Source organism: Sceloporus occidentalis, unplaced genomic scaffold (assembly GCF_023333645.1).
Source record: "Sceloporus occidentalis isolate IW3139 unplaced genomic scaffold, rSceOcc1.0.p SCAF_1, whole genome shotgun sequence".
Taxonomy (NCBI): Eukaryota; Metazoa; Chordata; class Lepidosauria; order Squamata; family Phrynosomatidae; genus Sceloporus; species Sceloporus occidentalis.
This window is the reverse complement of record NW_028316981.1, coordinates 69521284-69547114: the sequence shown is the minus strand read 5'-3', so window position 1 is coordinate 69547114 and position 25831 is coordinate 69521284. Positions and strand designations below refer to the sequence as shown.

General features: G+C 41.3%; 2 protein-coding genes across 2 annotated transcripts; one reads left to right on the top strand and one right to left on the bottom strand.

Moving 5' to 3' along the window:
* Window positions 1–394: 394 nt before the first annotated feature.
* Window positions 395–20292, bottom strand: GLT8D1 (glycosyltransferase 8 domain containing 1). The gene is made up of 11 exons (XM_089524146.1): window positions 19910–20292; window positions 18599–18748; window positions 16278–16340; window positions 16066–16164; window positions 13490–13700; window positions 10016–10133; window positions 8855–8939; window positions 5590–5702; window positions 4237–4403; window positions 3305–3417; window positions 395–2860 (listed from the first exon to the last, which is right to left on the bottom strand). Exons 3-11 carry the CDS (start codon window positions 16291–16293, stop codon window positions 2670–2672), a joined length of 1113 nt encoding a protein of 370 aa, XP_089380272.1. The 5' UTR covers window positions 16294–16340; window positions 18599–18748; window positions 19910–20292; the 3' UTR covers window positions 395–2669.
* SPCS1 (signal peptidase complex subunit 1) lies at window positions 20074–25263 on the top strand. Its single transcript, XM_089524159.1, has 4 exons — window positions 20074–20463; window positions 23265–23324; window positions 24076–24162; window positions 25089–25263. Exons 1-4 carry the CDS (start codon window positions 20170–20172, stop codon window positions 25209–25211), a joined length of 564 nt encoding a protein of 187 aa, XP_089380285.1. The 5' UTR covers window positions 20074–20169; the 3' UTR covers window positions 25212–25263.
* The last annotated feature ends 568 nt before the right edge of the window (window positions 25264–25831 follow it).

Here is a 25831-nt window from a genome sequence, read left to right as displayed (position 1 = left end):
TAACCTTGTAAAAAAAGTACAACTGAATGCTTTCATTTTCAAGCATCGTGTTAAGATCATTTTTATCTGCAATGAACTGTTGCAGTACATTTGCTCATTGGTTCCCTACTCTAGGCTACATTCTGCTTGGCACAGGAACACTGTAGGGCAGCCATTCTCAAACAGGACAGGACCCCCAAAAAGGGGGGAGGCCCTGGTCCCTTCTCTTCCTCCCAAACTTTTATGTGTAAAATTTACACATGCATTGCATTAAATACTGCATTTACTTAAAACTGTTCTAATTTAAACATTTCTTTATAAAGTGTTAAAATATGAATATACATTAATGTGTGAATGAAAATATGCACACTAAATAAAATATTTTTATTCATATACAATGTCAAATGGTGGGCATAACAACTGCATGTGTAGAAGTAAAGGGGTGTCTCAATGGTAAAAAGTTTGAGCGCTACTTATAGTGTTTCCAGGGTTCTCTGGATTAGGTGGGAAAGGAATAAAAGACACCAACCTACTAAAAGTCCATTATCAAACCCATACTTGTACAGTGCAGCTCTGTGCATGTTTACTCAAACAAGTCTCACTGGATTTAATGGATATTACAGTCCGTCCTCGCCTTATGCGGGGATCCGTTCCGGATCCCTCCGCGTAAGGCAAATTCCGCCTATGCTCGAGCCCCATTGGAAACAATGGGGCTCGTGTGCGGCGGCGCGGGCGGGGCGCAAGCGCCCATTCAATTGAATGGGACGCGCCGCCCCTCCCACCCCGCGTGCGCGCCGTGGCTTGAGCACATATGCTCAACGCCGTGTATGGCGTGCCCGCATATGGCATGGGCGCACTGTATTCCGTTATGCATACATAAGATGGCAGCCTTAAAGAACAGACTCATATAGTTTGCATGATCTGACTTTTGGTCCTAGGGGGCGGAGTGAATCCTGGCTGCAGGTAAGAACTACACTAACAATGCAGAAATGAAAAGATTTTAGTAAAGGTGCAATAGGAAGTGTCAAATCCAGTGTCATTGAGCCTAAAATTCATATACAGAAGACATCTACACAGTAAGACAGGCTAAACAATGGGAGAGAAGAGCCATCGCTGGCAGTCCCAGCAGCTGGTGAGGCATCCTCCCTCTATTCCAACTGCCACTGCTGTGGATGAGAGAAGAGCGTAAAACACTCCAGCAGAGAGAATGAGAGGACCACAATGACCACCTGGGACCAGGGGGAAGAAGCTTCTGGTTCTACTGCTACTTGGACCTCTGCCTTCCAAGAAACAGAGCCCTCCCTCCAGTCCATCTGCCTTGGTCCAGGCCTTGGAGGGAGAGAACTGATGGACCTGATCCCCTTCCCAACCACCATCATTCCCTTCTTTTGTGTTGTGTCTTTTTAGATTGTAAGCCTGAGGGCAGGGAATTGTCTAATTAAAAACAATAATTGTAAGCCGTTCTGAGAGCATTTAGGGCAGGGGTATACATATTGTAAGTGCAGATGGCATAGGTCTTGGAGCAACTTCCTCAAAGGTGGTTATACAATGGTTGTTGATCACTAGTACAAACTTAGATGTAGTTCCCCAGCTCAACTAGCCTCGTCCCAAAAATAATGTAATTTAATTAATCACAATAATTTAAATACATCAATACTTATATTCATTTAAAGCCCCAAATGTCTTAGGATCTGGATCCTTCTTGTATGTGCCTGCCTGAAGACTGAGGTCTGCTATGTGGCAAGAAGGGGGCTCCTCTGTTTTACCAGTGAGGTCTATACAGCAACATGGGAGAGTGCCTTCTCAGCTGTGGCACCCCAGTTGTGGAAAGCCCTCCGCTTGGAGACTGGTACCATTAGGTGCCAAGAAAAAGCTTAGCTATTTATTGAAGCCTTTGGGACTTGTTGATTTCTTCCATACTAATGTACACAGTTTTAAACTGTTTTTAATTATATGTACGGTAGTATGTTTTTATTTTATATTATATTATTGTTTTCATTTAGTAAGCCACCCTGAGATCTTTTTTGATATAGGGTGGGGTATAAATATTTTTAAGACAGAAAGAAAAGAAAACCAGTGGAGTTTATTAAAGGGAATGATATCTTATGAAATGCAAGGTACCCTTTGTAGCAGAAGTGTCATGTCAGATTCATCTTAATACATCAAATTCATGAATAGCTTCCTGCATATTTTTTAATTGATTCCTTTAGTGTTGAAGCACACTTTTCTTTAAAACAAACATTTTATCTAATAGTTTTGAGAAGATACAAATGAAATCCACCACTGAGAACCAGGATGAAATTTCAAGCAATAGAAAAAGATCTAACACAAAAGCTTATAGTCACAGGTTAAGCAACTGAAAAAAGGGGCAGCATCTCTTTAACAGAGTAAGTTGCAAGACATATGGCAGTCACCCATCTGGTGCATTCCTGCATGAGGTTTTGTGATATATTTTGTAACATATTTCAGTCCTAGAAGACCATTCTTGAAGAGTTTGTGCAGTTCAATATACTAGTTCATGGAAGTTTTCATCTTCACTGGAAAATAGGAAGGTACCACCTCCTTTATCATGCTGCTTCAAGCACTTAAGTTTTTCTCTGTTTTAATATGAACAATGTACAGAGAATCACTGATTTCACTCTGTGGTCTCTTTATGTTTCCTGAGATAATACACAAGTGGTGAATCCATCTTATTTTGCCTCATAGATATCGGTGTGCCTCCGAATTAAACTGAATTTGCCACTAGGATCAGGAATATACCATTTTTCCCAGACATCTGCATAGGATGCTGTCCTTCCCCAAGGTTTGAAATGTCCATTCCAATGGAGTAGTTTGGCAGCTTTCACGAACTGTGGCGAGTATCTTTTGCCTGCACTTGAACCTTTGAATCAAAGAACAAATATCAGTGAGTTTAGTTGCTATCCAGCCTTCCCTCAAAAGCTCAGAGGAGTTATATGAAATGTTATATGGTCAATATTCATAGTTGAATCTAATTTAAAACTTAGCAAACAGTTTCAGCAAGTTGAATAGTCTGATTTATAATTATCACAGTCCCTACCCGTTGACAACTGAGGCAGATCACAGTATGGAGTCCTGAATGCCCTGCTCTGTTTACATTTAAACTGAAACAATCAATCTTTTCAAGCATGCCATTTTATATCAGTCACACTTCATAATATCTAACCGGGTTCAGAGCTGACCTCCACCCACAACAGTGGTGGTAAAAGAGAAAATAGATAATCCCAACCATTTCAGTGTCAATTATACAAGTTCAAATCCACCATTAACAACTAACGTTGTGTTATTTCCCCACACACACACTTACCAAGATGACGCACATTCCACATAGGATCAATGTTTGAATGTCGTTTATAAAATACAATAAGCAGAGGGGGTGTTGTGATACTGCCTGCCAGAGTCCTACTGTATATTTCCTCTCTAGTCAAGAAAAAAGAAAGAAAAATTAACTAGCTGAAAACAGTAGCTGAACTTTTAATATAGATGAACATCTATTTAAAAAGCTGTTTATCACAGGGAAGGAATTCCACTTCTGACAATTCATTCTATTAATCAATAGTTGTGGCACAATTGTTTTTAATACTAATTATTCCCAAAGGAGTCAGGCATTACATAGCATGAAGAGGAATTATTGGCTATAAACTAGAAAAACAGTACTAATAATAATGAAGGTAAAAGAAAAATAATGTAGGTAAACCCGGGGGGGGGGGTGTCAATTTAACTCATTACATCAGTGAAAAGCCTTTATATCAAGATGGGTAACTGTTAAGGATTAAGGGGACACACTAACACCTGAAGAGACTTCAATGGTCCAGACTTCTCGCAAAAGAAAATTGAGAAACAAATTCCCCCCACACCCACTAGGGTTGCGGGTGGGGAGGATATGACAATTTTGCCAAGTTTAAATAGTTCATGTTTGGAAAAAGGTGTCTTTTGAGCCTAAAATGGATAGGCAGGTGGGAGGGGGACAAGTCCAATTTGCTCCCAATCCTTCCAGAGAACATTTGGGGGCGAAAGCATTTTTAGGAAACCAGAACACTTTTTGGACCCTCAGGGCAACAAAATACCTCATTTTTATCCATTGCATTCAATAAAACCAAAGAGAGTAACTGAAATGTTAGCAGCAACATAGCAGAAAGAATTTTACAATAAGTTGGTTGATTTGTCATTCTGACCACCCTACAAACTCTCCTATAGCCTTAGTCCCCATATATCAGAGTACCATCTGGACATACTCACACAACATTAAGTACCATCCATTTCTCCAATTGCTTGGTGATGTTCTGAAGTTTCCATTCAGTTAGATTTGCAACAAAGACACCCGGATTGAAAGAACAAGTGCTTGCTTTCATGGACAGCTTCCGAACTGTTTCCTTTTTATAATCAAGAAATCCAATGTAATTATACTGAAAAGAAACAGAAATTGAGGCTCAAATTCAACTCCAAACACAGAGACACAATCCCCAAAAGATTGCCTTTGTCACATGCCCACATCTCTGTACAGTGCTTGATGAATGTCTTCAGCACCACTATCAGAAGAAGAAAAGAGAACCCATAAACTAAAAAGCTTCACCCTAATGTTCCCAAATGTAGTGAGCCTGCTCTGAAATTGAAGGCTGGGAGAACCTGCTGAATCTTTACAAATCAGATGGAAACATCTGTGAGAGAAGTCCTCCTGGTCCAAAAAAATGGATTGTGGATCTAAGTCTAAGAAAAGATCAAAGTCTATCCAGCATGCAAGTTCTAGGAAGTGAGGAAGTTACATTTACTCAAAGGCGCGTTACAGACCGCCGGATTGCGGCGGTCTGCTGCCGCCACCGCTTGTACCGTCTGGGAGCTGCAGCCTTTAAACGTCGTGGCTTCCGGACGCTGCCGAGAAGGAGCGTGGAAATCGCGCTCCTTCTGAGGCCCCGGAAGAGGCGCTGCAAAGCGCAAGGGGTGCATTTGCAGCGTCATTTCCGGGGCGACACATGCGGACGCAACGCATCCAGCACGTAAAGATGGCGGCGCCCGTGTGTATAGGGCGCCGCCATCTTTACGCCCTCGTCACGTGCTAGGGGTGAGGCCGGTGTGGACGCTAGGTCCTCGGCCAACCCCTAGCACGTGACGGGGCGTATTAAAGGCCCGTTTATAACACGCCAAAGTCTTCTTCCCACTTCTGACTGTTCAGTATGCAAGGAAACAATTTACTCAACAGAATGAACCTCCTTACTCGTGGTGAACTGGAGACTGAAGCATAGCTTCCAAAGACGATAATGTAGAAATGGAACTCCTCCGGACACGTGCCACAGATCCTGATGTCACAATAATAGTTCAAGGTACTCTGAATACTGTAGCCATTTCATGTAAAGAATTAGAAACTTCTACTGTACTGGGATTATAAAATACGCCGACAAGAAATTAAGGTCCTAGCAAATCTAAAACCCAAGTGAAATTTGAGTGCTTAGCTTCATGCAATGTTTTGGAAAGCCACAATCTTGGCGCATTCCTGTAAAACTTTGAAGATAAGAAGGTAACCACAAAAGTGGAGTAGCATCACATTATGTAACATGAACATCTACAGCATTCATGCTGTTTTACAACTGTTGGCACCTGGTTGCCGGCTCCACGGACCGCAAATTTGTTTGAAGTAGAGTCACAGTCATCTGAGAAAGCAGCTGCATGGCCTGGTTGCAGTGGAGTGTTGTAAAGTTCAAGGATATCATCTGAAATTGTAATCCAAGCAAAGAAAAACTTATAATGAAAAACAATAAAACCTTGTGTTCTGCCAGTGTTCTTTTAGGAGAGATAAAATATTGCCAAAATCCGACCATATCTCTCCGCATCTAATGCCAAGATCCTGGTCCATGCCCTAGTGATTTCACAACTTGATTACTGTAACGTCCTCCTGACTGGGCTTCCTCTTTCTCACCTCCACCCTTTAATCTCTGTCCAGCATTCAGCTGCACGTATTATCACTTCCACCCACCGCTCTGACCACATCTCTCCTGTGTTGGCATCCCTTCACTGGCTCCCCCTCCCTTTCCGCATTCAGTATAAGCTCCTGCTGTCGATATTTAAAGCCCTCCATGGACTGGCCCCTCCTTACTTATCAGACCTTCTTTCTCCTCACCTTCCCACCAGGGCCCTCCATTCTGGTAGTCAAGGTCTGCTGTCCCAGCCCAGGATTTCCTCTGCCCCATCTCGGATTCGCCCCTTTTCACTCGCTGCCCCTCACTCCTGGAACCTTCTTTCCCCGTAAACAAGAGCCATCACTTCTTTATCCAGCTTCAAAACGGAGTTGAAGACCATCCTGTTCAGAGAAGTGTTCCCAGGCATTGCATAACTGTCACTTGCTATTTGATGTTCTTTTGTTGCCTGTTTTATTGAATCATTTCCTGTATTTTATATGTATTATCCTACTAGAGAGGCAGGCTAACTCCAACAGGCCTCCCTGGAAGAGGTTTACCCATCCATTAAGAAGCCAAGCCCTCCCTCCAGTCCATCAGCCTTGGTCCAGGCCTCGGAGGTAGGGAAGAACTGCTGACCCTCATCCCCTTCCCTTCCACCACTCCTTTCTCCTTTTGTGTCATGTCTTTTTAGATTGTAAGCCTGAGGGCAGGGAACCACCTAATTAAAAGATTGTATGTACAGTGCTGTGTAAATTTACAGCGCTTTATAAATAAAGGTTAATAATAATAATAACAACAACAACAACAATAATAATAATTGTGCACAACCATTCTCATTACTCAGACAGACATGTAGGAAATTAATCCTATTCAAAATCATTAAATTTAACAATGAATCAGGATCAAACTACTTCCACCTGCCCATGATAGATCTGGACAAGAACTCCTTGAACAAGAGCTTCCTGTGCCATGCAGCAAACAACTGCTAAAATGGAAGACTATTTCTAAAACAGTTCGTGGTATAACAGTTATGAAGTGTGCAAAGAAGAGTATCAAGAATCCTATATACCATATGCTGAGTACAGAAAAAGTAGCTCTTTGGATCCCAACCATTCTATAATAGTAGAATAATTCTATAATCAATTTTATTCAAAATGTGGCTTATTCTCAATAGTGTACAATAGTGAACGTACAATAGTGAAAAACACTGTACAAACTAGACTACAAAAAACTGAGCTACATCTAATTGTCAGTCCCAACTAGAGCAGATTGACAGAATCAATAAGACTCATGATTGATTAAACAAGTCCTGTTAACTCAATGGTTCCACTGCAGTTGGGATAAACAAATGGTGTTAGCTCTATGTTTTATTTCAGCTGGAAATATATTACCTTAATGTCAGTGATGTTAATTCATACATACATACTCTAAATGAATCTTTTCTCAGTATCTCATGCAGATATCTGTAATTAATATTACTGAGAGCTCAAATGAAGACATGGTGCGCATAAGTCAATTTCACATTTCAACTTAGGGAATGAACTGCTGCACCTATTTAAAATAAAATTAATTATGTGAAATTTTCTGTACTTACACGTCTATGAAAAATATTGTACTACTAATTCCCAGATCTAATTGTATCTGTATGCAAAGCCAGTAAAACACCCTTAAAACATAACTCATGCTTTTTAATTTGTATAACTTGTAGTTACATAATCTTTGTTGTTATAGAATTCAGAGACATAGGTACAATTTCTTTCACAGTCTCAAAGGTACTACAAGAGCTCTTTGCATACTTTGTTGTTGTCATGTGCCCTCAAGTTATTTCCAACATATGGTGACCCTAAGACAACCATATCACAGAAAGATTTGTTCATAGGGGGTTTGTCAGCTCTCTCCTCTGAGGCTGAGAAAGTATGACTTGCCCAAGATCATCCAGTGGGTTTCCAGGGCAGAGCAAATTCAAATCCTGCTCTTAGGAGCAGTAGTCCAGCACTCAAACCATACTGATTGTATTTCCATATAACACTAAAGCACAATTCTGCACAGCATGAACAGAAAAGCCTGAAAAAAGACCCCATTCCCCACATTTTCACTTCTGAGATTTCTCTTTAGGCTATTCCTGGCTTGTCAAAACCAGGAGTTGCAATTTCAAATAAACTGGGACTGTCAAACAAGCCAGCTTTTCAAATGTGTTCAAGTTGGCTTGGTTTAATATTGACTAGAGTTTATTTTAAACAATTCCTTGTTGCATATTTCAACAAGACTAAAATCAGGGACAGCACAATGGAAATCTGCTTTACTTCAGCTGTGTGACAGGAAGAAAGGAAAGTCCATCAGCCAAAGACTTTGCTTGAATTCTTTTCTCTTTATGCATGTAGCACTAAGCCAAAGTAGGAATCATGTAGTCCATGGACCATATATAGCTCCCAGGACCAGCCTGCCCCCACTCCCCAAGGCACACCCCCTCAGCAAAAGTAGAGGTTGAGTTCTGGCCATTTCTTTTTCTTTTGCATGGGGAGGGGTGGTCAGTGTGGCTACTAGAAGGTCCAAGAGATAGGAAATGGGCCTCTGGTCCTTGTCACCCCAGCACTAGACCATGGTTCACTATTACGTGTAGAGTTTTTTGTTGCTGTCATGTGCCACTCAATTATTAGACAGCTCATGTATCAGAGGGATTCCACAATCTAATTAAAAGGTGTATCTTCCAGGAGATGTGATTCACCTTTTTTGCCAGAAAAAAGGCCAACTGGGGAGTGGGGTGAAGATCACCAAAACAGTCCTAGAAATCTATATGTGTCCCAGGGCAATACTTTGTCCACTCTTGCTGTGAAAGTTGTTGTTACAACTTACAGGAATTGTCAAAACTATTTGAGGCAGAATAACATTTTATTTTTGAGGCAAGATTGTGTACACAGAGACACATTTCTATGTCTGAAGTACTTGCAGGGAAAAAAATTCCTTACCTTGCACAATCACATCATCATCCAAATAAATGGCCTTTTCTGCATTAGGGACCCAATTAGGCAGATAGAATCTTGCAAAAGTTAACTAGGTAGATGCAAACAAAATGAAAAGAAAGAAAGAAGCTGAACTTGCAAGCATTCATTTTCTAATAATAATAATAATAATTATTATTATTATTATTATTATTATTATTTATATCTCCCACTTCTCCCTTCGGATCAAAGCGGGATTACAGCAATAAAAACATCATAAAATACATAGAGAATACAAAATATTTCAACCAGAAATAAAAAGGGAAGAGTTGTTACAGTATTGCTCACAGTCGTAAGAATCGAGTTATTGTATTCAGATACTCAAAATCAGATTAGAGGAGATCCATTGGATAGGCCCGCTGGAAGAAATCCGTCTTCAGTGCCCTCTTGAAGACTTCTAAAGAAGATATAAGACGGATCTCTTCCGGTAAGTTGTTCCAAAGTCTAGGGGCCATCGCAGAAAATGTTTTACAAGAGGTAGTTTTCAACCTGGTTTTGGGATGTTCTAATATTTTTGTGCCAGATGTTCTGAGAGTGCAGGGCGGATTATGTAGGGAGAGGCGTTCCCTTAAGTAACTCGGGCCCAGGCCATGTAGGGCTTTCTAGGTAATAACCGACACTTTGTATTGCGCCCAGAAGCTAATCAGCAGCCAATGTAGAGATTTCAACACCGGTGTAATGTGATCTGATCTTGGTGTCCTGGTGATCAGTCTGGCTGCAGCATTCTGAATCAGTTGGAGCTTCCGAACTTGGTACAAAGGTAGCCCTATGTAGAGCACATTACAGAAATCTAAACGAGAGGTTACCAGTGCGCCTACTACTGTTTCAAGGTCCCCCTGAGCCTTGATCATAGCCTCTCTTGATAATATCTATACATTCACTAACAAAAATGCAGTAGAACAATTGGCTAAAATTAAGTTGTTGGTAGAATTTCCAAGTCTCTAAGTGACAATCAGAGCCGGACAGACTTTTAGATGAATACTATAGGATCAAGAATTCTAATGATAGCAAGGAGTTGTGAGACTGATTTTTCCATATACTAATATTTAGGCATACATTTATTGTTAGATTGCCAGTGATCTACAGCAAGGTATGCTTACAGTAAGATAAATTAGTATTAGTACTTACAGGTTTTATGGAGTCTGGCATTTCTGAGTCAATCTTCACTTTTCCATCCAGTATATGAGGGTCAAAATCCAAAATTTGGTATTTTACATTTTTCAGACTAGTTTTACTAATCCATGATCTACATAAAGAAAAGAATAATGCAAACAAGTTACTGGAACTCTCTGCTAGGGGAAAGTAGGCTGGCTCCCTCCTTATTGTTTTTCCACCAGCAGCAAAGATAATCACCCTAGATAACTATCACTCAGTTTTCCACTCTCCCCTTTTAAAGTAAGGTCTTTGTGAATGATGACAACACAATAGCAATCTTTCTTAGATGAAGCTGATCATATGGATGCATTCTAAATTGGTGCAGACCTAGTTTTGGAACATAAACAATCTCAGTGGGTGATCTATGCTGTGAATTGTACAAGAGCGTGCATCCCTGTTGGTTTTGGGAACAATGAATCAGCATTCAATATCCTTTACAATATCCTTCAAGATCATTACATCTTTCTAGTCTGTTAAGCCAACATGAGACTGGGGGCTCCTGAGGGGGAACCAGATGATGTCTCTTGGAGTCTGGGGGGACACAGACTCAGGAATGCAGGTAGAGTTGGCAAGGAGCCAGCTCCCTGATTCCAAGAACTCCACAAGGACTACAAATCCCATCATTGTGTGAGTAGCTCAGGAACAGTGTTAGTCAGTACGTCTAGGTCTTTTTGTTATGTTTATCTAATAGCTTGCCTGAAATGAATATCTTTGTAACTGTGTTTTCTGACCTGCAAGGCAAGGAGGCCTGGCATGAGTGATACCTTCCTATTCTATATTATTTCTTTAAAATAAACTCTTTCTTTTAAAAGCATCTGCTATCTCTTTGCTCCTGTACACGTGCCTTAACTCGGTTACTGATTGCTCTGGGTTAGCAAGAAAGGAGACTAGATCTCTCTCCCAAGCAAGTCTCAGTGTGTGCTTGGGAAATATAGTTCATTGACAATTCACTGAGTGGGGGCAGCGGAAAAATAGTTCTTTTAAGGGGCTCCCTGAGAGTAAGGGCCACGCACAGGGCATTGCTCGCAAGAGGAACCATCACAAGTCTGTTAAGCCAACATGAGACTGGGGGCACTACTTTGCAGCAGTTTCAATACCATCCACTGAACACACCCAGAAAACACTACTAGTGGGCTGCTGTTTGCCTTATGGCCATTAGCTTATGAAATTCCCTGGGCTCAGTACTGACCCTTTTGCTTTTTATCATTTACACAAAGTCATTGGAGCAGGTCATTTGGACTTAGGTGTGACTACAATCTTGATGATACTCAGATCTCTCTCCTGCATCTGATGCCAAAGAATTTATGGAAATCCTGAATAATCTGGATTCAGTGAAGGACTGAGTGATCAAATTAAGGCACAACTCAGACAAAGAAAGCAGTTGTTGGTCAGCAGAAAATCAGGTCTGTGAATGGAATCACAACCCATTCTGCATAGGGCTGCACACTGCCTGGAGCACAGGCTTTCAGCTCTCGAATCCATCATAGCTAGGCCCTTTCTAGAGAGGGCAAAGTTGGTCACAGTGATCTATATTTTACTTACATCTTAATTAGACCATCATAATTCACTTTAAAGCTCCCCCTGAAAAGAGTCTGGAAAGTACAGCTGGGGCAAAATGTGGAAGATAGTTGTCTGGCATACACTTTAGACACTATGTGTCATCTGTCTTGAACCAAAGGCATTGGCTTCCAATTTATTTCCAAGCTGAACAACACATCTGAAAGAGCACCTCTTTTTATAGGAGCCTTCTCAGAATCAGAGCTCTTTAGCAGTGGTCCTGTCGCATCATTATTCAAACAGGCCAGGTTGGCGAGTATACAGAATCATAGGTGTTTGTCACACTATACTCTTATAGTGCTACTATTCCACTTTCACTGCTCTAGCTGCCTCCTGTTGCATTCTGGGATTTACAGTTTTAAGGAGGGGTATTTAGAATTCTCAGGCAGAGAACTTTTCTGCCTGAGAATTCTAAATACCTCTCCTTAAAACTGCCAATACCAGAATGCAACAAGAGGCAGCTAGAGCAGTCAAAGTGGAATACAGTTAGCCCTTCTTATACACGGATTTTTTATACACGGATTCAAGCATACACAGTTTGAAAATGTTCCAAAAAAAGTATAAATTTCAAATATCAAAGCTTGATTTTCCATTTTTTTAAAAGGGACACCATTTTGCTATGTCATTATATTTAATGGGACTTGAGCATACACGGTTTTTGTTATACACGGGGGATCTTGGAACCAAAGCCCAGCGTATAACAAGAGTCTACTGTAGTAGCACTATAAGAGTATAGTGTGATAAACATCATAGAATTGGAAGAGACCACAAGGGCCATCCAGTCCAAATTCCTGCTGTACAGGAATACATAAACAAATTCCACCTAAACACTAGGAAGAATGTCCTAACTAAGAGCTGTTCAACAGTGGGATATGCTGCCTCAGCGTATGGTGGAGTCTCCTTCTTTGGAGCTTTTCAAACAGAGGCTAGATGGCCATCTATCAGGAGAGTTTTGATTGTGTCTTCCTGCATAGCAGGGGGTTGGAGTGGATGACCCTTGGGGTCTTTTCCAATTATATGATTGTAATAAATACATTTAATAGAATTTTCTATTCCATTCTAATACTGTGGCAACACCTTTCATTTTTATGCAAAAGCAGAGATTAAGTGATTTTTTTCCTTCCCAGTTAAACATACATAAGCCATGAATGAAGAATATGGCACAGTACAGACCACCCCTTCAGGGGTGGCCTGCACCCGCCCCTTTTCTTGCTGGATTGGTGCCAGGGCAGCCTCACCGTGGCCCCGAAAAAGGGGTGTCCTTGGGGCTTCATGCTGCAGGACACCCCGACAGGCACAGCCATGGGAGAAAGGGGCCGCTAGGCTCCTTCCTCCCATGGCTTCGTTCTTGTGGCCATCTGATTGCCGCATGGGAACGAAACTTGCAGCGCCGCAACCAGGAAGTGGTGCCGTTATGACACCGCTTCCTGTGTGCCACATTTGGGTGCTCAGCGGCGGCGCCAGCATCATGGCGGCCCCCGTGTAGATGGAAGGCCACCATGATGCCGGCAGAGTCCCGTACTAGGGTTAGGGAGCGTGCGGATGATGCATACTCCCTAACCCTAGGATCGGCGTGAGTACACTGCTTTATGGCAGTCTGTACCGCGCCTTATTTAACTTTCAGTCAGATCCTGAAATACAATAACAGTAAGCAGTGTTCACAAAAGTAATTGTCTGAACTGTGTCATCTTTATGACTCTAGAGTCTTTACTGGCTTATTATTTATAGTCAATATTCAAGTCATGCTATGTGGTACTTATAACTACTATTAAGCAAGGCAATGAACCTTGTTTCCTTTGATAAGCAATTGTTTGATTATCTGTCATTACTTCTCAAAGAGAATCCAGCACTGAAAGATACTGATCAGCAACAAAATTCAAGAGGCACTACCTCAAGTGGTCTACAGTATCATTCAGAGTAACAATATGGAATGCTACATTGGACTTGGTGTTTTGCTGAATACTGTTCACAGCTGCAATTACACCACCAAGCCTATCGTCAGATGCTGTAATGACCACAGGAATTTCATTTTGACCCTCTGTCCACCTTTGAGGAGCTTCAGGTATGAAATCTACCGGTTGGAGACCTAATGGACTTGAATCTGCAAGGCAACAGAACAGCAGAACAAACAACATTACACAACATTGCAGAACAACACTTATTGTTTTGTTGTTAATTGCCATCAAGTTAACTTCAATTTATGGCACCTCTATAAATGGGAGAACAACAAGTCATTGTGTTATTAACAGTCCTCCTCAGGTCTTGAAAACTCACATATGATTATAAGAATATAAAAGAATATTATTAGAGGCATAAAACTCATGCTTTGTTGTTGTTATCCACCCTTGAGTCGATCTTAACCCATGGTGAACCTGTAGATGAGACATCTCCAAGACTCCCTATGTTCCACTGCTCTGCTCAGGTCCTGAGAATTCATACCCATGACCTCCTTAATAGAGTCCACCCATTTAGCATGTGTCTTTTCTCTTTTTCTGCTTCTCTCCAACTTTCCTAGCATTATTGTTTTTTTCCAGTGAGTCGTGCCTCCTCATGATGTGGCCAAAGTACGACAGCCTCAGTCTTGTCATCTTGGCTCCCAGAGAGATTTCTGGTTTGATCTGCTCTAGGACCTATTTGTTTGACTTCTTGGTTGTCCATGGTAGCCTCAGCACTCTTCTCCAGAACCACATTTCAAATGAACTAATTCTCTTCCTATCCACTTCCTTAACTGTCCAGCTCTCGCATCCGTACATGGTAATAGGGAATACAATGGCTTTCATGATCTAACTTTTGTGCTCAATTGTTTGTCTTTACATTTTTGGATATTTTTCTAGTTATATCATAGCTGCCCTCCCCATTCTTAGTCTTGTTATGATTTCCTGACTGCAGTACCCACTCTGATCAATATTTGATCCCAGCTATGAAAATTACTATTTCTATTTCCTCAATGTCTAAGCTGAATCTGTGTAAATTTTCTGTGGTCATTATTTTTATCTTCCTTATGTTCAACAATAAGCCTGCCTCTGCACTTTCCTCCTTGATCTTCCTTAGTAGCTGTTCCAAGTCTGTGATGTTTTCAGCTCATAGTATGGTGTTGTTTGTGTATCTTAGATTGTTGATATTCCTTCCTCCTATTTTCACTCCTCCTCCTTCTGTGTCCAATTCTGCTTTTCGTATATGTTCTGCATACAAGTTGAACAGATAGTGTGACAGGATGCAGCCTTGTCTGACCCTTTTGCCAATTGGGAACCATTCTGTTTCTCTGTGTTCTGTCCTGACAGTGGCCTCCTGTCCTGAGTAAAGATTCCTTATTAGGACTATCAGATGTGTTGGCATTCCCATGTCTTTAAGGATGTTCCATAGTCCCTTGTGATCTATGCAGTAAAAGGCCTTGCTATAGTCTATAAAGCACATGCTAAACCAAACCAAAGACCTATTTAGCCCAGCATTCTATTTACACAGAAGCCAATGAAATGTCCATGGGAGGCCCATAACAGAACACGTCTGCAACAGCACCTTTCCATATATCTTCCCTTGCAATTGATATTGAGAGCCATCAAGTGTCTAGCATGCTTCAGGCCTGCTGATTTCAGATAGAAAAGTAAATGCATGTTTAATGTTTTCCTATGTAAACTGATAAGATATGAAAGAACTTTACTGGATCATATGGAATATAATTTTACACATGTTCTTACTCTTTCCAATTAAATCTAGCAGGTTATCAGAAAGACTACTTGAACAGACTTTAAAACTGAACACTTTATCACTTCTTAATTATGTGCTGATGAGGTTCAAGTTACTACAGAAAGGGACCTACAGAATGATTAAAATCAAGCCTGCAGAATGATTAAAAAGCTACCTATACTTTAAATCATAAGTGGTTACTTCTTCAAGTGCATTGAACCTACTGGGTCCGCATTCTGCAGCTTTTCCCAGAGACCGTGAATAGGTCATGCTTGGTCATGCAAAGCCTGGAGGGAGCACACCTTATTTTAAAGCTGACTGCACTGGAGGTATCTAAGACCAGGAATCAGCTTTAAAACAAGATGCATGCTCTCCCATGCAGTTTATTTTGCTAAGAAAAAAGCTTGGTTTTGGTAAAGAAATTGCTTGTTTTTGGTAATTCAGTGGAAAATTTGGCCCCGAGGGTACAAATAATGGAAGCATCCTTACACCAGAACTGTACGGCCTCCCATGGGTTGAGGGACTTCTTTTATTAACATTTAGTTAGACACATTAAGTAGCAATAAAAACAATAGATAACTGGCAGGATCTAGTGAAGTGAAGATTTTCAGTCAAATAGGGAATCAAACTAGAGTAAGGGTGCATCAAAGGGGCCTGCTACAAAACAGGCATTTCTTACAGGAAAAAAAGAGTTGTATAGGTAATTAAATATCCTGATTTGTTTCCTATCAAATAAACAACATTATTCTAACACAGAGTTCCTAGAGGAAAAGGAATCATACCTGATAATTCTCTTTTCAAGAGATCACTGAGCCCAAGTATGTTGTGATGTAGCACTAGCAAAAATACGACAACAAGAAGTACTAGAATGAAAATATTTACTGAAATAGAAGAAAGGAAAAGATGGTTACCATAACTATGGGTAAATATAACTTGAATTACTCTAGTTTTATTTTAGTTTTTTTAAAAAATAATACCATTAGGAGTAAAATACCTTTTCTGAATGTCATTTTTTCTGATTGCTCTGGATTAAAAACTGATCCTCTTCAAACAAAATCTACAATATGGAAACACAACAGAAAACTATTCCATAAAAATGCAAAAATACATTATTTGACCAAGGGTATATTTTAATATAAAATATACCATAATTGGATATAATTAATATAAAATATTAACTTTGAAGAAAAAAGAGTTCAAGTAAATATCCATCAACAAAGTGCACAATAAAGAAAAGGGGTCATTTTGAGCAAGTCAACAAAGACAGGTTTCCTCACAAGGACAGAAATGGGGGAAAGGCCTGGTTCTTAGGTATCATTTCTCTTTCTATAGTTAAACCATCTACCTTCAAATGGTAAAAATAAAAAAAACAATTCTGTCTGTAAAGGAAACTGCAGTCTGATTAGGTGGTGGCAACTTCAAGGTTCAGAGCAATTGGGCTGGTTTAATTAGATCCCTTCAACTAATTAGATTCCTTCACTGCATGATTTTTGTTCCAGAAACAGACATAAGATTCCTCATGGCTGCTACTATCATATCTTCCTTAAGACATACATTAAAACCTGTTAGTTTCATGTGAACTGAGCACACACCTGCATTCTGGTGGCCTATATTCCCACTTTTGCTAATCTATAAATCAAGAGATAGGAGCTTGCAGAAGACTCCTATGACCAACTTTCCAACAGATCCAAGTCAATCTATTGTTGCTTAATTTCAAAAGGTTAGAGTTAGTGTGATATAGGTCTTTTGATAGGTCAAAAGCAGTAATTGATACATAAATTCACAACATTTTGTCAGATGACAAACTACAGGATTATAAAGAGTACATAATTATAGATGCTAAATACTTTGGGATGAAAACGTGGTATATATGTCATGCTGAGTAGTTAATCAATATTTGCCATAGATCATTATGTACAATCTGGCAAGTATGTATATATGTACAATCTAGGGCAACAGCAATTGTTTGAATGAACCTGCTCCTAAGCAGGTTGCCTAGCAATGGCAACTAAATCTATACTTTTATTCACAGCACACTTTATAAAATATCAATACAGTCATCCCTCCATATTTGCGGCTTTGATATTTGCGGATTTGACTATTCACGGATTTCATTAATATGTTCTCTCTAGGACTGTCTAGGTCCTCTAGTGCAACTCTGTGGTCAACTTTAACTAAAAGTTGCATAGAAAGACCATTTGTAGCTACTCCAGTGCCATTCTATGGTCAGTGTATGTTGGACATTGACCACAGAGTTGCAGTGGAGGACCTAGAGATTCCTAGAGAGGTGTCCTCGGGTAAAAATAGTGTTTTTGTTATTTGCGGTTTTTCCATATTCACGAGGGGTTTGTTCCCCTAACCCTAGCGAATATGGAGGGACAACTGTATTTATCTTGGTGGCAGGCCAGACTATATTCAACCTGCATGCTGCCTCAGTCAAATTCATGTTGGAACACAACTTCACCGTTCATCAAACAAGCAAATGTCCACTTTGATAATTACCATCCAAGTATCACAATGAGATATAAGTGAAGCAGAGACCCTTCTCCAGCAGGCATGCAATAGCCTGATGTAGTCTGTCATTAGGCAGGGTGCCCTTGGTATCCACTGGGGTTTGGATATTTATTGAACACTTCATTCTTCAAATTTAATAATATTTTATATTAATAATTAATTAAATGGACATTCAAGTCCCATAAAATACAATGGCATAGTAAAATGATATCCCATATATAAAATGGCAAAAACAAGGTGTGCTTTTTGGAATGTATAGTATTGTTGAATATTTTCAAACTGTGGGTGATTGAATGTGTGGATAAAAACAATCTATGGATACAGAGGGCCAGCTGTAGTTCAGTTCAGCTGTAGTTCAGTTTGATTCACTTATCTACATGGCCACCATTCTTTCCATATTCCATAACCTGGTTTTAGAATGACACTGTAGCATAATGCTTTGAGTGCTGGTCTAAAACACTGAGGTCCAGGACACACTGCAGAAATAATCCAGTTTCAGACCACTTTAACTGCCCTGACTCAGTGCTAGGGAAAACCTGGCAATTGTAGTTTATTGTGGCACCAGAACTCTCTGACAGAGAAGGCTAGATGTCTCACAAAACTACAGTTCCCAGAATTCCTTAGCATTGAGCCAAGGCAGCTAAAGCAGTCTCAAACTAGATATTTCTGCAGTGTTGGATCTGAGAGACCAGGGTTCAACTCCCTGCCAAGCCATGGAAAGCCACTGGGTGACCTTGGGCAAGTCACACTCTCTCAGTCTCAGAAGATGGCAATGGAAAAAAAGCCTCTGAAGAAACTTACCAAGAAAACCCTGCGATAGGGATGGGACACGGTGGCTCAAGTGGTTAAGATGCTGATTCTGTTGATTGCAAGATCAGCAAGTTGGCAGTTCGAGATCCAAGTGCTGTGTAACAGAGTGAGCTCTCATCACTAGTCCCAAGGTCTGCCAACCTAGCAGTTCAAAAGCATGTAAAAGTGCAAGTAGATAAATAGGTGCCACTTTGGTGGGAAGGTAACAGCGTTGTGTGCGCCTCGTCATTTAGTCATACTGGCCACATGACCATGGAGTCATCTTTGACAAAGGGGAAACCTTTACCTTAAGGGTTGCTTTAGGATCGCCATGTGTCAGAAAGAACTTGGAAGGCACACAACAACAAAAAAAAAACCTGCTTGTCCCCCCAGTGGATGACAAATGCATGTTTTCAAACTTTATCTTACTGAGTCTCTCAGTCTTTCCACTATCCATTTCTTCTGCCCTCTCTTTTTCCAAAAAGTTGCAGCCACACCTTGTTACTTGGACTGCGTTCACACTGCAGAAATAGTCCGGTCTGACACTGCTTTAACTACCCTGGCTCAAGGCTGTGGAATTCTGGGAATTGTAGTGGGCCCAGAGAAGAACTCCACTCCACTCTGGTGCCACAACAAACTACAAATCCCAGAATCCCATAGCCTTGAGCCAGGACAGTAAAAGCGGTGTCAAAACGGATCATTTCTGCAGTCTGAACACAGGCTTAGTTTGACACACACACACCCCGTTAAAAACCAGTCACCATGCCCTCCAAAAGGAAGCAGCAGGAGATGCTACCCTATTAGCCACCAGCTGGGAAAAGTTAGCCACTTATTATTATTATTATTCTGTTTGTTGTAACCTGCCTCGATCCGTAGATTCTTTATTCATTTTATTTTTATGCCGCCTTTCTCCAGAAAGGGACCCAAGGCGGCTCACAAGATTTAAAAAAACCACATTATTACAATATGAATTTGAAAGGCTAAGATGCTCTCCCTGTACAAAAAGGAGAGGAGGGACAAGAGACTGGGCTGACTATGGAAGAAAAAAAGGGGGTGCTCTGATGACACAAGCGCCTGAAAGGGGTGTTTGAGCCTTACTTGCCTCCTTTGCCCCTTAAAGGCAGCCACAGAGAGAGAGAGAAAGACCCTCCTCCTCCTTCGGCAGCTGAGGACCAAATGCCAACTCAACAGCAGCAGCAGCAGCAGCGCAAAGTGGCCAACAGCTGGAGACGACCCCAGGGCTGTCTTCCCCAGTGCCTGTCAAAGACTTCCACTTAAAAAAAGACGGAAACAGGCACTATAAATTACAGCGCCGTGCCGTACCGTGGCGCATTCACTTCGAGAGGCTCGTCCGTGTCCGAACGCGCTTTCTAACCACAATAATAAGCGCAGGCAATATGCTAGACACCTAGGTTAGCTACGGCCCCCCTTTCACGCTCAATGACTGGGGAGGGGGGTCCTAGCGCGCGTGGAGCGCCCGTTGCCATGGAGACGCGGCCTAACATTCCATAAAGGCCACAAAGGGTTTGCTCAGCGGCCGAGGAGGCGAAGCAGTCTTTGCTTCCTCCGGAAGTCAGGGCGCGATGGGGGGGAAGAAGAAAGAAGGGCAGCTTCCGGTGAGCGCGGTGCCTCTGCCCTCCCTCCGCCTCCGAGGCGCCTCCTCCTTTGCCGCCGCCAAACAGCCGGAAGCCCCCTCCGAGTCCGAGCCAAGCCAGCCGGCGCCACCATCACCCCCATCGCGGCCTGCCGCTGTGGCCCCGGGCGTCGCTGAAGGGAGCCAGGGGCGCCCAGGTTTGGCCCGTGAGAGCAGCAGCAGCAGCAGCAGCAGCATCAGGGGCGCCATGCTCGGCGTGTTCCGCGCCATCCCCACGCAGATGGTAAGGGTGAAAGGTATACTAGCCATGTCTGCGCCCCGAAGGGCCTGTGGAGACAGAGGAGGCCAGGTGTCTCACAAACGCCGCAGGCCCCAGAGTCCCCTTAAAGCGGGCTCAGACTGCGTTAATGCCCTTGCCTTGCTGCATGTGCTTCCTGGCCATCCTTCGGCGCCCGGAGCATTGCCACCTCCTCACAGGACCCAGACCCAGGGCTGCAGGGCGGAAGGCCGAGCTGGAGGTCGGCCAGGAAGTCCCAACTCCTGTATTGTGGCTAGGCATGGTCTTCATGGGTGGCTGCAGCATCCTGGCAGTCAGTTAATGGGGCTAAAAGCAAGGCGGTAGGGAGAGGAAGTATTGCCACTCGCTGAGCACTGCTTCTCTCTGTTGCCGAGAGGGAGGAAGCGCTCAGGCATTCATTACTGCAGGGCAGGAAGTCAGTGGCCTTGCCGGTTGGGGCTGCAAAGCAGACGTGTCCTAAGCAGAGCTGGCCCTGGGTTCAGGGTCATGTGCAGCAGCAGACGGGGCCTCAGGAAGCAGCTCTCCTCCTGTTCAGCCAAGGCGACTGTGGGCACAGGAGGAAGAAGAAGCAGCGCTCACACCGTCTCATCCTCAGCCCTTCCGATATCTGTCTTCAGAAGTTTAGATGACTATCTTCCCTCTTTCTCCAGCACAGGGACTCACAGCAGTTAACACCAAATTTTAAAAAAATTACAATTTAAAAATACAGTTTAAATACATTTATAAAATAATGCAAACTTAAAAAAATATAAAGTCCAGACCCCAGACATTTGTATTGAAGGTAAGTCCCATTTATTTTAATGAGACTTTACAATACTTATGGGTTTTTTAAATCTTCATTATTGATTTTTTTAAATACAGAACAATAAAAATGGGACTTTACTTATATCTAGTCAAGCGGTGAATATTTATTAGTCATTCTATAAGCAAATTAAATAAGTTTAAAGTAAGACCAAAAGCATAGGTTTCACCATTGAAATCCAGGTGCAAGAATAAAAGAACAGCCAGTAATTTTTGAGGAAGAGACATGTTCATCTCATCAAAATGGAGAAGGGGGAAGAGCCTTGTGACACTTTAGAGACACCTTTAGCATGAGCTTTCTTGGATTAAGTCCATAAAACAAAAGATTTCAATGCCTCCTACGAAGTGGTTTGTAATGAATAAGAAAGTGGCTAAAAGAAAAGGCCATTTAACACCTAAAACAGTCCCAGAAAGGGGAGCCAGTCAGCCACAATCCACCTGCAGATCAGTTACTAGTTTCAACCGTGAAATATCTTTTAAACATGTAAAATTTATTAGAGATGTTCCATTGATGCTAAAATATTGTTTCCAAGACCAAAATGTTATATACTTCAGATTGAGGAGAAACATGGGTAAGAGAATCTGTTTGTAAACAGACTGCAAGTAGGTGCTTATGGAAACATACTTCCTTCTGAAGCATGGTTCCAGTGCGGGATTCCTATAGAAAGAAGTACTTCCAGATTAGCTCAAGATTGCTCTGGATGGCAGCCTTGTGATGAAGCTGATGGGCCAGCCTGGTGTCGTGGTTTGAGGGTTGGACTGTGACTCTGGAGACCAGGGTTCGATTCCCAGCTTGGCCATGAATCCCCCTGGGTGACCCTGGGCAAGAAGTCACACCCTCTCAGCCTCAGGGGAAGGCAATGGCAAACCTCCTCTGCACAAGAGCAAAACCCCAGGATAAATTCACCTCAGGGTCTCCATTAGTGAAAAACAACTTGAAGACACACGACAACATTATGTATAGTGTTACCCTGTTTTCCCAGAAATAAATCCTCAGAGTGATTCAATGTGACGTAGTTTCATGTATTGTAGATTGACCTTGTCCATTCTCCTTTTGAGGTTACTTCATTTGCCTAAATGTTTGTGTGTTTAGTTACTATCATTTATCTTTACCATATTGTACATAGTGTCCAAAAACTATCTTTACAATTTCAGTTGTATATAGAATTGAAATTTTAGATAGTTTTCACACACCTTGTACTTTCTTTGTCATTACTTTACATGCAGTTCATATTCATAGCACTTTCTGAACACAGTTAAAGAATATAGTTTCGTGTTGATGTTTAATAATTTGCAGTCTAGTTTGTGATGTGAAACTATATTCTAATGTGGCATCTTCCACATATTTTGGACTGCAGCTCCTAGCATTCCTGACAATAGGCCTTCTAGCTGGGACTGATTGGTTTAAAATCTAGAGAGCACTAGAGAAGAAGTACATTAATAGCACATTGAGGTGGAGGAGAATTTTTCTCCTATCATCAAGAGCATAACCACCCCGCTCTGTTCTTTGCAAGATAACTAACTACTGTTAAAACCTGCAGTAACTAGGTGTATACCATTTGTAGGAAGATCTACAGCCAGGTGATGCTAAAAACATCACAAAAGGATTAGCAGAGATGTGATTGTATTCTTCTTCCAGCTGTTTCTGCCTAACTGTATTGCCTAACATTTGTATGCTGCACAACAGGCAGCTGGGTAGTGTAGCAACTGTAGCAGCACACTAAAGACTCAGGAAGATCCTGAAACTGGCACTGAACTATATTAGCAACACTCTGTGGCATCTGGCAGCAAACTTGATTCTCCATTGTTATTCCTCGCCTCTTTACCTTTTCTTTTACATTTGACAGAAATACATACTCTCTCCACATATGACTACTCACATTTGTTATAAATGAATACTTGTCAGGGTATTCATGACATACCTATCACACTATCAGAAAAGTACTGGTGCTAGCAAATCTTGTTTTCTTTCATTCTTTCCACAGGACTACAAAGGACAGAAACTAGCAGAGCAGATTTTTCAGGGAATAATTCTTTTCTCTGCCGTAAGTATAACAAAACAAAAATGTCATCTACATCTACAGAAAGTGACGCATAAACTGAAATTCTGATTGCAGGTTGTTTCTGCTGGAGGAAGAGGTAGAGGCAATTCAGATTCATCTCTTCCCTGCACCACCATGAAAAGCTGCTTCTAAGGGCATGGGGGACTGGGATTGTGGGAAGTAGAAGAGGGAAAGTTAGGAAGCAGAAGCCTTTGCCAGATGTCCCTCCTTTCTGTGAATGGAAAGGCTATTTTCTATGGTGCAGAGGAATAGGAATAGTCCACAGTCATATGAGGAGAGTCCAGAGGCAGGAGTCATGAGATAGGAGATTATTGGTCGTGTTAAATGTTGTCTCCTCATTCCCTTCCTTTTTTTTTCATCTTGCCTTCCCAATAATAAATTTTTCATAGTCCCTTCTTTCAATATATATTAGAACCTCCTTTATCGTAACATTCTGATTTTCCTTACTTTTGCTTTACCTGCTAATGTCTGCTCAAGCTATTCTGTAAATGGAAGGGGCCCTTCCATCATCAGAAGGGGCAATTTGGACCCAACCCATGTCTATATTGTGGTATCCCTTGATCCATGGGAGCTAAAGGTATAAATTGATTATCCGTAAAAGTTTGAAACTATCCTGTTAAACTCAATCATAACCTAATCAGGTTTATATCTAATGCAGTGCCTTTTACATTCTCTTACATGGGTCTGGAGAGTAGCCTGGAATTTTCTTTGATATATTTTAATTTTGTTGCAGGTAATTGGCTTTATTTGTGGATACATCACTGAACAATTTGGCTGGACAGTTTACATAGTAATGGCTGGATTTGCTTTATCATGCCTGGTAAGAATATTACTTTCTGTAGCAAACAATATATGCAATGTAATCAAAATAGTGAGTCCTGTAAAGGCTGCAGATTGGTTGTAATACAGCACATCCCACAATAAGATAATACAAGGCATTTGAATCTTTATCTTTGGTCTTCATATTACTATTTTAGCTTTGGGTTTGTTTTTTTTAAATTCTCTGTGTTGGTCATTATCCTGCTCTTATTCTGCATATACTTGAGCATCTCTCATCCAGAATTCCAAAATCCAAAACTTTCTGAGCTACAACACAAGTAGTGTAATACATAGCTGTACTGTATTTGAAGCTGGCAAGAGATCTGGCTGGAGAGTAACACGAAGATCTAAGAAATGGCAGAAATTACATCTCCTGCCATTTCACGGATCCTTAGTTTCTCTCCAGACTCATTATGTTTCATTATGTATATTCCAATGCAGTCTGCCCTTGACATTCATGGGGGTTAGGGATGCAAGACCTTCACAAATGTGAAAAAAATGTGAATGTTAAAAGCCCAAGACAGAAGAGGAGTGTGCACACCCTTCCAAACTGCTCTGGTCCTGGGCTTGGCTTTCGCCCCTCCTGTTGGGAGGAGAAAAACCTCAGGACAGGAGGTGTGGACCCTTCCAAGCTGCTTCGGTCCTGGACTTGGCTTCCCCCCACCCCCTCTTGCCAAGAGTGCACAAGCAAATGTGCAAATAATCAAATCTGTGAATGTTAAACCATAAATATGGAGGGCTGCCTGTACAGGTATTCCAAAATACAGAATGCTTCTTGTCCCAAGCATTTTGGATAAGGGATGCTCAGCCTGTAAAAACATGGAAAGATACAGAAATATTTTTTAGTTTTCATTGGCTTTGCATAAATTGTTAAAGGTTGATGTCACTCAAGGTACAGTATTGAACTTTCTTGGAAATATATTACAGCTTACACTCCCTCCATGGCCCATATACCGTCGTAATCCTCTGAAGTGGCTCCCAGTTCAGGAAGTGGCAACAGACGATAAGAAGCCAGCAGACAGAAAAGTAAAAAGGCACCCTAAAAACTGAAAAGCAGTGTATCTTGTATCTTTTTCTGTCATTAAATTTGCTCTAAAATTTATTGCTTCAGTTCTTTTATTTATTATCCTACTGTGGAGGGATTAACAGTATTCAGAAATTTGGCTCTGTACAAAGCGAGTTGCCAAATGTGAAGCTAGTAAGAACATTTTGAGGAGAACTCTGCACCACTACCACCAGAAGAATTTAACAGAGGATCCAACCCATCAAAAGCATCTGAGCAGTTTTGCCATACTGGTCCCAAAGGATGAGTTATTTCTTCTCATAAATCTGAATTAAGCTAGCACAGGAAAAAGCAAGCAAGATTTTCAAGGTGGAAGAACCTCTTATAATTTATTTTTCTTCATTTTATAAACTTTTGCAACAATTACAACTTAAATTGGGTTAATTTCAATACACCTTATTATATCCTGGAGAAATAGTATAAAAGCTGCAGAGTGTTAACAGTATGCTGTATACACTGTATTTGATTTATTGCCTTTCCTAGTTTTTAAAGTATTAATTGAAAGGGAATCCTTTATTGAACACTAAGACCAGAAAGGGTCTAGGCTTTAAAAAAACTACAACAATCCCATACTTTTTTTAGAAGAATGCATAGAAATTATTGCAGC

Bases quoted from the DNA above. Each gene is read 5' to 3' on its own strand.
- SPCS1 (XM_089524159.1), top strand. From the start codon at position 20,170: ATGGGGGGGAAGAAGAAAGAAGGGCAGCTTCCGGTGAGCGCGGTGCCT. The intron at 23,325-24,075 runs GTAAGTATAACA...ATTTTGTTGCAG, and splicing joins GAATAATTCTTTTCTCTGCC to GTAATTGGCTTTATTTGTGG. The intron at 24,163-25,088 runs GTAAGAATATTA...AATATATTACAG, and splicing joins GATTTGCTTTATCATGCCTG to CTTACACTCCCTCCATGGCC.
- GLT8D1 (XM_089524146.1), bottom strand. The intron at 13,701-16,065 runs GTATGATTCCTT...GTTGCCTTGCAG, and splicing joins CTTGAAAAGAGAATTATCAG to ATTCAAGTCCATTAGGTCTC. The intron at 5,703-8,854 runs GTAAGGAATTTT...TTACAATTTCAG, and splicing joins TGATGATGTGATTGTGCAAG to ATGATATCCTTGAACTTTAC.